At 45.0% G+C, this 14,294-nt stretch overlaps 1 protein-coding gene across 2 annotated transcripts in view; it reads right to left on the bottom strand.

The window, feature by feature from the left end:
• The window catches only part of TSNARE1 (t-SNARE domain containing 1), a 1,167,042-nt gene that overhangs the window by 760,641 nt on the left and 392,107 nt on the right, over nucleotides 1-14,294 (bottom strand). For both annotated transcript variants that reach the window (XM_085604814.1, XM_085604815.1), the window contains exon 5: nucleotides 303-425. In XM_085604814.1, coding sequence (XP_085460940.1) covers nucleotides 303-387 — 85 coding nt within the window. In that variant the 5' untranslated portion in view covers nucleotides 388-425. The remainder of the gene's footprint in view (nucleotides 1-302; nucleotides 426-14,294) is intronic.

Raw genomic sequence — 14,294 nt, 5'->3', positions numbered from 1 at the left:
AGCCCAGTTTTGTTTCGTTTTGGCATTTAAATTATGCCCAAATGGATCACTTAATTGCAATTCATGCTATAAAATCTTAAAAGCAAGAGATGTACAGTGCTTCACACAAACACTACAAAACTACATCTATACAATGCAAATATTCAAAGCATTGAGGTTTTTCAGCTTCTCCGGTTGAAATGATGCTACAACAAAATATAATACTGCTGTTTGACGAGTGCAGAGGTTTCCAGAGAGTTTCATCAGCTCAACTCTGTACCCACGGCACAGAAACCCAACAGGAAGAGAGTGTTGTACATTACCTAAGGGCTGGTATCCTTGCCGGGAAGAACCGCCGAAGGGATTTCTACCTCCAAACGAGCCTCCATCAATTGACCCATAAGACATTTTCTACCCGGTCCTTAAAAGCAGGTGCCCTCACCAAGCTGAAAGAAAAACATCAAGTGGTTAGTATAAAGTGCCCTAGCTAAGAACATAAGGGTGAAAACTGAAATAAGAGAGACTAGACAGAGCATAACTGGACGTCTATCTCCCCTCACTGTATTCTTTGAACCCCAATCACTTTGGTTTGACCATAGTTTTTTGGCAAGGGTTTTCCCAGTGCAGCTGTCAAACAGAACTGTTGCTAACAATACACAGAGAGCGTATTTTAGGCCTAATCATTTCAACCGTTGACTTTCTTCAACAAGCTACTTTCAGCCATTGGCTTGAGATTTTGTCAATCACGTCTTGGCTCAGTCAAGTAGAGTATTCATCTTTCATCTAGTGCCATTGGCTATTTGGGTATATCCTTCCATGCCCATGCAAGTGCGCGCAGTGAACTTCATGAGGGACTACTTCACAATTACCGCTCTGTCTATTCCATCTTGCTGGATTTCCTGTGCATCTCACTCTAGTGTGCTATTACTACATGCAATAGCACATTAAACCCAGTGCATTGAGTTTGATCACGTCTCTTGGCTTTTACTCCAACTTTAGGCTCTGCTTGCCTACAAAAGTAAATATATAATAAATAAATAAAAGCAGGGGCATCGCTGAAAATGAGATGGGGCAAGCTAGGGTTTGCCTTGTATAGGTATTTCAAGGAAAAGTACCTAAGAAACAGAGTAATATGAAAGTTAAATTTCACATAAAATACATTTGGCAGCTCAAATTTATAATCATTTAGATTGTAGTTGTCTCCATGGAGCTCAAAAAATTACAAAAAGATTGAGTAGAGACCGAAATGCTGTGCGGCATATCACATGATGATACAACCAACACAACTGCGCTCCCTAAGGAAAGTTCTGCCCCTCTTGCCCATCCAGGCGCGCGCCCAAATAGTTAGATGCACCATCTTGAGCAGGTTGGACTACTGCAATGCCCTCCTGTTAGGGGCCCCGGAGTACCTATTAGACAGGCTCCAAAGAGTCCAATCTGCGGCTGCAAAACTAGCCCTGGGGCTTCCGAGGAGATCCCATGGACCATCCGCCTTGGCACAATTGCACTGGCTCCCTCTTAGACAGAGAGTGCAATTTAAGGCCCTCTGTATTGTTTTTAGGGCCCTCCATGGCTCTGGCCCAGTCCCTCTTCAATCTAAGTTTACGTGGTACGTCCCTACTAGACTACTCCGATCTTCGGATGCCAAACTGGTGGTCATTCCCAGTTTCAAGAAGGTCAGATCCGGAGGCAGATCTTTTGAGGTCACCGCTGCTAGACTCTGGAACACCCTTCCCAATGAGATCAGACACACTGATGAACTTTTGCCTTTTAGGAAAAAGGTAAAAACGTGGCTGTTCCCTGGCTAGCCTTTCGTCCTCTTTGTTCTTCTTTCCTCCTCAGACTCTGTCAGCGCCAGGATGCCTGTAACTGGCGACAGTTCGCGCTCTATAAGATCCTAAATAAATAAATAAATAAATAAATAACTGAATTCCCACTGGCCATATGTGTGTGACACCCAAGAATAAAACAAGCAAATGAATCAAACACGGATCCACAAAATCTGGCTAGCAATTTATTGATTTTCAATTTGTGGTGGGGAATGAAGAGAATTCTCCTTCTCTAGTCACATGAACTGGATCCAAGAAATTGCAATTCTTTATAGCTTCTATGTCAGCTTTGATTGAGTGTTGCAATCATCAGTGAAGCTTTGAGGTCGATAATAAAACCAAAAGTCACATTCAGGTATATTAATCAGACAATGCAGCAGCTATTTTGACAGGTAACTAGAGTTCAGAGAAGCATTCCTGATCAAGGAAGTGGCGGAATGGTTTATGGACTTGGAAACAACCATTGAATGTTTTCTATTGACAATGATGGTCAGGAGACACCGAGAGCAAGAAAGGGCTCGAACAGACCTCTCAGACGAGTGGAAAGCAGACCAGTGGAGTCTATCCTAAGGGGAACTTATGGCATGCTGCTCTACGCATGCAGTCAAGTAAAGGTCAGAGGATTACACCTAGACTATGAACCAATAGGGCTAAGACAGGTGCCAATAGGGCTAAGACAGGTGCCAACAGCATCTTTGAGGAGATCAAGTTGACCCTTGTATGAGTGTAGATATGTACTTTGGCATTTGTTTAGTAGGAACCCAGCCAAAATGCTGGAGGCAGCTAGCTTGAATCGGACTGTTACTGTACCGTGATGAAGAGCTCTAAATAGAGTGTATTTTAAGCTTTTCCCCAAACCAGAGCAGGGGTTGGGTGGTCTTAATGGATATGTGGAGGCAGTTCCCTTGCTGAGTTTTTAAGCAAAACACACTGGCTGGCTGCAACAGGGTGATGAAATCTTAATGTGTCTTGGTACATGTGATGGTTGAAACAAAGGCCTTGTGTAAATAATATCTTGAGGATGGTTGTAAGATCGTAACATATTCAGCCCTTGATATTTCCATATTGTTTTCAGCGTCACAGTTAGATCTGCACACGTTAAAAGAAAAAGAGAAACAGAAAACTAGAAAGCTTTACAAAGAATGAACAGAACTTGCTTGCCATATTATTTTAGCTTATGTAGCCCAACATCATATTAAAGGCCTCTTAAAAATAGTTTTTTGTATGAAATCGAACACTGAACAGCATAACACTGCATGGAAAAAGTTTAATAAGTCATTAACACAGGTTTTCATTATTCCCAGACTACCCAGTGTCAGACCCCTTCATGGGTGTCAAAAGGCAGACAGCACCTACTGAGTGGTGGTTAAGGACTTCTGTCACTGATGTCCTGGGAACAATTGTATTATTGCTGAGCAAACTGGGCTCAGTACTGGCCTTTCCATACACCTGACTCTCGGGTAGCAAGGATGAGCAGTCACAGGCTCTCAGGGCAATAGTGTAAGGAGCAAGAGCTCGGAACTCAACAGTCAGCTGTGGGCGCTCAGGGCCCTAGAAAATCTACAATATAAATGCGTTCTCAAACATTGGGTAGATTGAGGACTGTTACTCTCCAAGTCTATGAGGCAATGTACCTTAAATACAAGTTTCAAAACAAATGCAAAATACAGTCAGTAAGCAAGGACTGACTCAAAATGGGGAGTTCGAGATTGGAATTAAAAAATAACTATAAAGGTCAATTAAAAAAATTCAAAAGTGCAATAAAATATTATGCAGCACGAACGATGCAAGGGGAGAGCGCGATGGATGGAAGTGGGAGAGTAGGACTAGGTGGAGGAAGTGCGATCACAGGGTGTTGGGGGGGGGGGATTCGGGGAGGGAAGTTGAGGGCTTTTGAATATACAATTGTCTATTGCCTGTATGTACATGTATGAAGGATATGACAGACTTCTCTGGATTACAGGGGACTGCATGGTGATGGCTAATTTGACACAATAAAAATTTGTTTTAAAAAAAAAAAATATTATGCAGCAATAAACTCAATGAATTACACTGAAATCAGGATATCAAATGAAGAATAATATAATTATGGGGAAACATCAGACAAATGCAAAGTCAAGTGAGCAGCAAAATCAGTAAGAAATCGGACAGCATCCCTAGTAGAGGGTAAAACTATCTAGCTCACTCCTGGTAATTCATGGGATTAAATACAGTTTTCTAGCATGTGAAAGTACTGAAACTGCAAAGTTAGCACAATATGATCATTGCTCCAACAAATCACATTTGGGAAATTTTAAATGTCACATAACCCTATCACCTTAGCACTAACCCGCTACTTGAAAATTGATTTGCCCCTTCTGACCTAAAGTTGCCTGGGGGTGTCATCACAAACTAATTCCATAAACAATAGTGAACTATAGTGAATGAATGCAATACCGTGTGCAAGTGAAAAGACCTTGAATTATGTTGCAAAAAGATTTCTTCTAGAAGGCTCGTCTAGAACAGTGTAATTGGGAAATAAATAGTCCACATCTTACTACACGTAGTGTCAAGCAAGAAATATAAACGCTTAATAAACATTATGATATTGCATCCATTTGGAACAAGTTGTTGTTGAGGCCTAACTAAAGCTTAGTTAGCCTAATCCAGAAAAAAACACTGTCATTACACATGTGCGATATGAGGTGCAGCACAACTAACATTAATGCGTACTTTAGTTTAAACATACAGACGCTTCTACACAACTAAAAGAGATAATATTTTGATGTCCAGTCCTTGTCATTTTCTTAAATCAAGTACTTTACTCTCAGCAGAACTAAATACAAAAAATTCAATTAGATAAGGGAATACAAGATTCAATACCAGGGTGCTCTCTAAGAAGTACCCTCTTTTGCAGTATTCTCTCCCCACCCAGGTGACCCTACTAAAGCAGGTTTTAGTATTTTCTGGCACAGGCATGAATTTGGCACAGGTCCATTAATGTCACTGTTTGCCCCACAGGTATAGATGCGCAACTCACTTAAATAATCCTCAATCTAGGTTTAGTTTGGGTAGAAAGTCTGAAGTCCTTGCTTGTGGTCAATTGCAACAGAGCGTGTCTCACCCATTTGCCCTGGTCCCAGATAAAAAACCTTGGGATACCTATGCAAAGGTTACCCAGATCGGGTAATGCGATTAGCACAGCCCATGCCGTTCGTCCGTCCTTGCAATAGTCTATCCTCGGCACCAGCGTGGATGACTACAACATGGCTTGTTCAGATGTCAAGGCCTCTTTGACAACTGTATCCTCCTAGGCAGACCTGGCTGGACTTAGCCTGCGACAAGTCTCCCTTCCTTCCTTCTGGTGTCAACAGCAGCAACAACAGCCCTCCCATAGCAGCTGTCAACAGATACAACCACTCGATTTGGTGAAGTCTTTGGGCAGCTGCCTGCAAGAACAGCACAGAGAGACCAAGAGATCCATTTATGTTACTACGAGCAACTCCTGGCTTTGCTCTCTAATGCAGTCTGCTTTCGTTGGGTGTTCCTCACACCATGAAAATCTCTTAGCAGGCAGGCTTCTCTCACTAGCCGGACCCTCAACTTCTCCAGCAGAACTGCAGACATCAATTGAAGTCCCCTCACCTTTGGGAGACTGGCTGTCAGTCAGCAACCTTGGTTACACAGCATCTCTGTGTACTCCGCGGAGCACTACCTTCCTGGGTCAAGAAGAACTTGCCACTCTTACAAAGTAGGGCAGTTTGTAGCTCACTTTTATACACATATTTTGCAGAAATTGGATGTGGATCCACTTTCTAATACACCAGGATCGGTTTGGGGCGGTTCATTTTCAAGTATTCTTGTAAGGCTGCTCTCCAGACACAGCCATTGTGTAAAGTGACGCTTCACACAGCAGTTAGCGCTGTGTTTGCTTCAAGCAGGAGCACCCAAAACATGAGCACAATGAAGAGTGAGATTTGTGCACTTGACTTTGAACAGCCTTCCTGAAGCAGTAATCAGGGAAAGATAAAAGGCATGCCTGCCGTAGAAACTTCCACAACCTAGACAACAGAAACTGCAGTCCCAACCCATAACTGTACTATCTACAAAATAGCACTGATTAGGTAGAACTAATCAGCAGCTACTTCCCAACAAAGCCTTCATGGAATTTCTAAACATAGACCTGCCTCCATTTGCCTCACTTCAGTGTCTGGGTGACCACCCTCCAGACACAGGAAAACAGCCAATACACCTCAACTGTCTGGAGACACTGTCCTCAACCTCAATCTTTTAAACCAGGAGCATCCAAAATAAATCCCACTGGCTTCATATTCAGATTCACATACACAGTCCTGCCATCATACATGTACCATACACCCATGGTGCACACACAAGCACACGAGGTCAGCAAAAGGATCTGGGTATTTACCTAACAGCGGAACGTAAAACAAGAAAGGTCAGTAGACCACGATCTCACCGACAGGGAAAAAGGTCACATCAACTATAATCACAAAATAGGATATGCAGCAGCACCGCTTCAAGTCATGCACTTGTGACAGTGACATAAGTTCACTGTCTATCATGAAGGCACACTTGGTGCGCCCTTCCACATCACAGGGGACAGACCAAGGCGGTGCACCCTGCTAGGTCACAGGACAAGTCGTGAACCTAATACTGTTGGGGACAGACCAAGGCGGTGCACCCTGGTAGGTCACAGGACAAGTCGTGAACCTCATATTGTTGGGGACCGACAAAGGCAGTGTGCCCTGCTTGGTCACAGGACAATCCATGAACCTCATACTGTTGAGGACAGACCAAGGACTTTGCACTCAGGCTAGAACAGGGTGACGCTATAACCAAAAGAAAAGTCAAGATACCCGTTTCACATGTACCCAGGCATTCACAGCAGAGGTGCATGTCCAGTCGCCATGCAGGGGACATTCCCATCTCAACACCCAGTTCAGAGGATGTAAATCAGTGTAGTTAATGAAACAGTATTTCACTGAAAGGCTACTAGTTGACTGTTTTACTTTGTTTAAAAAAAAACAAACATTTGGAGCGCAGTCCACTCCAAATGTGTCATACCCAAGTATGTGAGTATTTTTTCTCCATCTGATGAGACTACACGTGTGTTTCCTCCAGAAGTATAATAGAAACAGGATCTGCATGCAGGATGACAGCTGCATACTTGAAAGAAACCAAACGTCCTTTTCCATGCACAATGAATCCACAAATATAATATACAACTTCAAGGTTAGATCTTCTGAACCTGTGAACAGCAGGTCTCCCAAGGTAATCACCGAGAGGCCCTTAACCGAGTATGAAGTCTGATCTTACTGACGGAAGGAAACTCCAAATACTCGAATGCCCAGGAGATTAACCATTTCTAGGCAGTTTAGTTGGAAATGGGTTGAACTGTAGATGAGATCTGAAGTAAACGGCGGGTCTGCAACTTCTGCCACTAGCCGAAAGGGAAGAGTTTTCCGGTCAAGAGTTCTGAAAGAGTTCCATCTAGTTGCTGCTCGCCCACTCTGCTCTTTACAAGATTATCGCGACTCTGATCTTGGCCGGCAAAGGAATCTTTGACCAACAAAATCAAAGTCACAAAAAACACCAACAATTGTGAATTTATATACACCACCCGTTCAAACAGATGTCAAGCTTCAGTGTAAGCACAGTAGGAAGACCTGTAAGGCAGATCAATATGAAATATGAATTTCAGACGTGACGCGTTCAAAGTCAATGCGCTGGACATGTACCGAGGGGTTTGAATCGATTTCCAAGAAATCCTTCGGAGTAAGAGGAGAACTGCTTAGAGTATGACGGTTCCATTTGGAATCAAATTTGCATAGACTAGGCTTGAACTATGAATGGGAAGGAAGCTAACGTTTTATTTATTGTTTATTTACAGTTTTACAGAGTGCAAACCAGACCCAACGATGGCGTCAGTGTGCTGTACACAGCTCTGGCAATGATAGTTTTATGTTAAAATTGCATGCCACATACAATCATCACACCTTGTATTAAAGAATTCAATAGGCCCAGAATGTTTCACATGCACAGAACTGACGAGATGAGTCATAGTATGAGCAGCTGGCTGCATGTAGGGTAAGGTGTCTTCGGATTATAATGTAGGTGCAGGAGGCCAGGATGCTTCATGAGTGGCTTCTCTATGAAATAACTGTTTAATACAAACATTCATAGAATCCTTTTCCGAAGAGAGGAAAAGATGGGGCCTGGAGCAGCTGATTGTGAAATGAGCTGTGGATCTTGCATGCAAAACCGCTGAAAGCATTCGCCGGTTATTCTCAAAATGGCAATTTTCAGTGGTTAATCCCATTGTGAACGGCCTGCTTAATGACCCCCATGCTCAGGCGGAGGTTCCTTCTGGGTGGAAGCAGGCTCTTTTACTCCCTCTACTTATAACTGATTAACCTATCAACCACCCAAATTACTTTCATATTTCACTATACTAATTCAACACTAATCCTTTATGGGTTCGGGAGTAGCGTGCTACTCGCCAAAAAAGTGCTTCATCGCCTCGTCAGGGGGTAGTAAGAGCTATATAAAAGCAATTACTATACAATATTTAAGAAGCCTTTTGCTGATCCTAAGATTTTGAGTAATTTTAGGCCCATATCGCTTCTCCATACCATGTGAAAGCTGGTGGAGTTATTTTTTAATAGCTTACACTTTTCTTGGAAGAAAACCATCAACTCCGTGACTCGCAATCAGGTTTTCGCCATGGTTATAGCACTGAGACCGCTCTTCTTGAAGTCTCGGAGTATATCAAATTTAATCTTCACCGTTCTCCCCGGTTATGGTAAATGCTTTTGATCTTTCGGCGGCATTTGATATGGTCTCTCATGCTATTTTGCTTGAGAAGTCGGAAAGTATGGATATGGCTGATCACGCCCTGTTATGGTTCAAATCTTTCATCATATCTGCTCAGACAGTTTTTCACCCTCCTTTTACCTCTGCAGCAAAACCCTTGGATTGCACAGTTCCTCAGGGTTCAGCTCTAGCCCTACCCTTTTTAATGTATATATGTCACCGTTTGCCAATACTGTTGAGTCTTTGGGAGTTAGACCTTCTTGCACGATATCAGTTTCTTATCCTTTTCCTTTCCAGCATTCTCAGACGCGAAGCACAAACAATTGTTAGTAACACTGTGCTGATTACTAACTGGGGATCTTTATAAATGTTTTTTTTTTTAAAAAGCTAGTCCACAGACCAGGGAGCTTGTAGGGCAGTGAGGAAGCTGTGGTTAGACGGAGTAACTTGCTCTTGTGATGGGTACTTCTAACCGCAGACTACTCACCTTTCAATAGATACCAAAGCAGTACCTTCCAAAAGGTGCAGGATTTGTGGAGTGGACTTAAACCGTAAAGCCTTGCAGAGCCGAGCAGGCGAAGTGTCCTTCCCACCAGACCTGGCTGACAAGGCACAGTGCTTCTAGAATGTATGCCCCAGCACCCACTTTATAGCTTGACAGATATCAAGAACAGGCACGCCTTACACCAAAGCAGTTGCATCAGCCTTGGCTCTGGGGGAATAGGCTCTCCAACCTCCTGCTGTTGTTTTTTGATTAGTGCTTGGCAGTTCTTGATGCACAAGACTATCCACCTCAACAGGGCCCTCTTCTCTTTCGTTACTCCAAAATTAAGCACAAAAAAGCTTATCTTTCTTCCTTGATTTGTTAACTGTCTTAAGTATGTTGTCCAATAATGTATGTATTGGCAAAAGCCCATCTATTTCATGATCCTTGGCACGATTAATGTAAAAGCTACAAGTCTTTTAGGGTACCAACAATGGAGTGTCTCCTCTTTCCATGGGTGAGCGGGAGCAAATAATTCTGGCAGAGTGATCGATTGCCCAACTGGAAAGGGAGTCCAAACTTTCAGTAAGCAGCCTGTCCAATTCCTCAGCACCAATTGGTTTGGAAAGAAGGTGGTGTAGAGTGGTTGCACTGAAAGTGCGCAGTTTGTGCATGTGATGAGCTGACGTAATAGAAGTGTGGCAGACAGTTTATCAATTTAGGAGACTCAGCGAGCAATTACGGATAGCTTAAAGGACAGACATCAAGAATGGACAAGTTAAGTTCCCAATGTGGGATAAAAAAAAAAAATATGGGTTGGAAAAGTGGTAAACTAATAGGCCGCATCATACCAGGAGTGTTAAACAAGAATGGTTGGTCTACAACCACAGAAATTTCACAAGGTTGAGAATGCAGACAAATAATCTTTGCCCACTGCAAGGCTTTGTATGGCTAAAGATAAAGCCTCAGAAGGGGTAGGTGTCCAGGGTGCCACACCACGTTACAAGCGTGTTCCAGCACCCAGCAAAGATGTATTTTGGGGGCGGACTCTGGCGGCGAGGTTGACTTCCACCATTTCAAATGGCAAATCAAATGCTGTCAATTGCTGTTGATCAATCTCCACAAATGGATGTGTAAGTTGCAGAGATTCAGGTGGAGGTCCATATCCTGCTACCAAGACAGGAGGGTCCTCCCTAAGTGTTACCTGATCGGAGGACAAATGCTTATGCTCAGGAGTTTTGGGAGGAATTCTAGGTACCACACTCTCATGGCCTAGTCTGGGCCAAATAGGTTGACTTCAGCCTAGCCGGGAAGGTATAAAATAGTCCCTTTGCTCATTCCAGTGAATCTCCCAATATGTGCTCTTGCGGAAACTCCAACGCCCAAAACTGTTGACACATTCTCTACGGTGGTAAAAAGATCTAGTTCAGGCTTTCCTCAGTGGTCGAATACACCCTGCACCACCATGGAATGTAGGCCATCCTTGTCATTTGAGAGGCAAAGTCTGCGCAGTTCATCCATACTGGCATTCACAGACATTGCCAGGTGGCTGGCAACCAGGAACATGTTCTGGTGCTCCAGCTACCTCCAGAGGCACACAGCCTCCTGGCACTGGTCCAAGGACCCATTCTGCATGTTGCAGTACCGCATGGTGGCGATATTGTTGATTACAACGTGCACCAACCTCAAACTGGCTGATGGTAGGAAAGCCTTCAGGTCCAAAAGGATGTGAACATCGAGTGGCACTAATGAGGCGGAAGTGTAGAACGACACAAAAATGCTCTCAGCTCACCTTGAATTACAGGTAAGGTCTGTGCAGGACAGGAATATGGAAATGGGCATAACAAAAATGCAAGGAGATCATCCAGTCCCGAAACCAAGGCAGAAAGGGTCTGAATCAATGTGAGCATTTTAGATTTCTCCTTCATAGGAAGGGCTTAGGGGTTGAAGCCCCAAGACAGGCCTGCACCCCTGTTCCTTTTTGGGCCAAGGAAGTAGTGGGAATAATAACCTCCATCTTTCCTCAAATCCTGTACCCACTATGTCTACTTTGGAGAGAAATAAGCATACCTCCTGCATAAGGAGGCCAAAGGCTTCTCCAAAATTTGTTCTGCTGTGGGACAAAAATTGGGTGAGGAGCGAGAGAGAGAGAAGGTAGGGCTTAGCCCTTTTGAAAAATCTACAAGACTCATCTATCGGACCCATCTATCCGACATAATGTATTGCCACTCCTGCACTTCACCAGTTGGGCGTGAGCCGCTTAGAACAAACTAAATTGGTTTGTTAGCCGTTGTAGCAGAGAAAGAGGAACAGTTGACCCGTGCACTGTCTCCTAGTTGGACACCTTATGTGGTAGAGATATGATCTAGCCACAGATTCCTTATCTTTGAACTTCCAGGCGTCAAGCTGGATCCAGTAGATTTTTCTTAGCAGTACCCCTGCACACCGATAGGGGACGTTGGTCTACTCTGCATGACATCGTCGTCAATATAACCGCTACTACGGCCAGCTGACATCAGTACTTTTCACGACTATACAGCTAGGGCCATGAAGGAGTACACCCGACACAAACAATTCTGCAGTGCAGGGCGGATTGGTGGGTCGGTAAGTAATCTGTGGCTAGGTCATGTCTCTATCAGATAAGGCTTTACCGAAGGAAAGTGACTTGCCCATCTGATAGAGACATCTAGCCGCAGATTCCTTACCTTTGAACAGATACCCAAGAAATACCATCCACGGAAGAGGGACTGCTGAAAGGTTTAGACGAGAAAATCAGGCCTTCTCTGTGAACCTGGGAATCCAGGCAGTAGTGTCTGGCAAACGTGTGCAGCGATGCCCATGTGGCTGCTTGGCAGATAGCAGAAACAGGGACACCACGCCGGAGAGCTGTGGTGGCCACTTTTGCCCTGGTGGAATGGGCTCTAAGCCCTTCCGGGGAATTTTTCTTTGCTAATGCGTAGCTAATTTTGATACAGACGATAACCCAGCAGGATATAGTCCTCTTTTGGACAACACTCCCTTTCTTGGCACCCACGTACCATATTAAGAATTCGTCATCCACCCGGAACTCTTTGGTTCGATCGGGATAGAATGATAATGCTCTTTTTGAGTCCAGACGATGGAGACGCTCCTCTTCCTTGGAAGGATGCGGTGGTGCATAGAAGGTGGGAAGAGTACAGACTGTCCCATGTGAAAGGATAACACCACCTTAGGGAGAAAAGATGCCCGTGTGCCGAGCACCACATTATCCGGGAAGACTGTCAGGTAAGGAAGCTGTGATGACAGTGCCTGCAGTTCGGTCACTCTCCTGGCAGAGGTTATTGCCGTTAAGAAGGCTGTTTTGATGGTGAGCAGTCGTAGAGGGCAGTTATGCAGCGGTTCAAACAGTGCGCACATCAGAAAAGTGAGAACCAAATTAAGGTCCCAATGTGGCATAATTAAGGGTGAAGGGGAAAACAAGTGCGTTAACACCTTCAAGAATCTCTGAACCAGAGATGATTTAAAAGGAGAAGGCTCATCAGGAAGCCGAAGAAAAGAGGAAAGGGCCGAAAGGTAGCCCTTCAAGGTGCCCAGAACATAGCCCTGCCGGGACAAGGAAAGTATTAACAGGAGGACATCAGATATAGATGCAGATAGAGGTTCAATAGACAGGTCTGTACAATATTTACATAATTTGTTCCATCGGCAGGTGTCCGACTATTTTGGGGCGGGATGCCTGGCTGCCAAAATAACCTCACAGACTTCAGGAGGGAGGTCAAAAGCGGTCAACTGCCAACGTTCAATCTCTATGCAAGGAGGCGGAGAGTGGATAGGTTCGGGTGGATGACCCTCCCTTGCTGCTGTGACAGAAGATTCTCACGAAGGAGCAACCTGATCGGAGGATCGATGCTCATGCAGAGAAGCTCGAGATACCAAAATCTCCGTGCCAGTCTGAAGTCACAAGAATAACTTGTGCCAGGTCATTCCTGATCTTCACATTGGGCAGAATTGGTATAGGCGGAAAAGATTATAGGAGGCCTGAGCTGAACTCGCAATGAAAAGTGTCGCCGAGTGAGAGCGGCCTTGAAAACTCCAACGTGCAAAGCTGCTGACACTGCGCGTTCTCTTCTGAGGCAAACAGATATAACAAAGGTCCTGCCCACCGCTGATAGACACCTTGTGCCACCTCCGAATGGAGACACCACTAATGACCCGCAAGGTACCTTCAGCTGAGCTCGTCCTCCATGGCATTCAGGAACCGGCTTGGTGTTCAACCACCAGGGAAATGCCCTGTTGTTCCAGCCAAGTCCAGAGACGCAGGGCTTCTTGATAGAGAGTCCACGACTCCACTCTGCTCTGTGTGTTGCAGTACCACATGGCGGTAGTGTTGTCCGTTAACACCTGTATGAGGCTTCCCTTTATCGACTGCAAAAAGGCTTTCAGTGCCTGTCGGATCGCCTGAAGCTCCAACACATTGATATGGAGCTTGGCTTCCGCCGGAGACCAGAGTCTTCTGATCTCCACCTCCCCCAGATTGCCACCCCATCACCCTACTGTGAGATCTGGGTGGGGAAGGAAGAAGGTTCTGCACTTGAACCAATCTCTGTCTGTTAGCCACCACTGTAGGTCTCTCACAGTGCCCTCTGAAATCTGAACCACGTCAGTGAAATTTCCTCGATGTTGTGCCCATTGGCACTTCAGGTCCCACTGCAGAGCCCGCATGTGCCACCGTCATAGGCAGGATGCAGTAGGCAATGAGGCCCAACAGTCTAATTCTCACCGAAATCCAGGATAGAGGCTGAAACATAGGTATCACAGCCTCAATATCCTGGGCATGCCGTTTGGGAGGATAGGCCTGAAACAGCACTGTGTCCAGAACCACTCCAATGAAAGGGAGCGTCTGAGAGGGGGTCAAGTGTGACTTCGGCACGTTGACAGTGAACCCCAGAAGGGGGAGAGAGTAGCCCCTTCGGACTATCGCAACACAGCTTGTTCGATGTAATGTTCCACCAGTGGTGGAGAAGACGGCGTACTCTGCCACCGACTGGCTGAGATTGATGCTGGTGGAATCATACTTGGAAGGTTTTGCATTGGAGGAGGGGGTCGTGGCTTGGCTTGACTTCTGGCATCCCGATACACGGGGTCGGGGGCAACAGAGTCCACTGCCCCACAGAGCCTGCTGAACTTAAGGTCCCGCTGGTCGGAATAGG

The sequence above is a fragment of the Triturus cristatus genome, chromosome 5_1, assembly GCF_964204655.1.
Source record: "Triturus cristatus chromosome 5_1, aTriCri1.1, whole genome shotgun sequence".
NCBI classification, from domain to species: Eukaryota; Metazoa; Chordata; class Amphibia; order Caudata; family Salamandridae; genus Triturus; species Triturus cristatus.
This window is presented reverse-complemented; position numbering and strand designations above follow the sequence as displayed.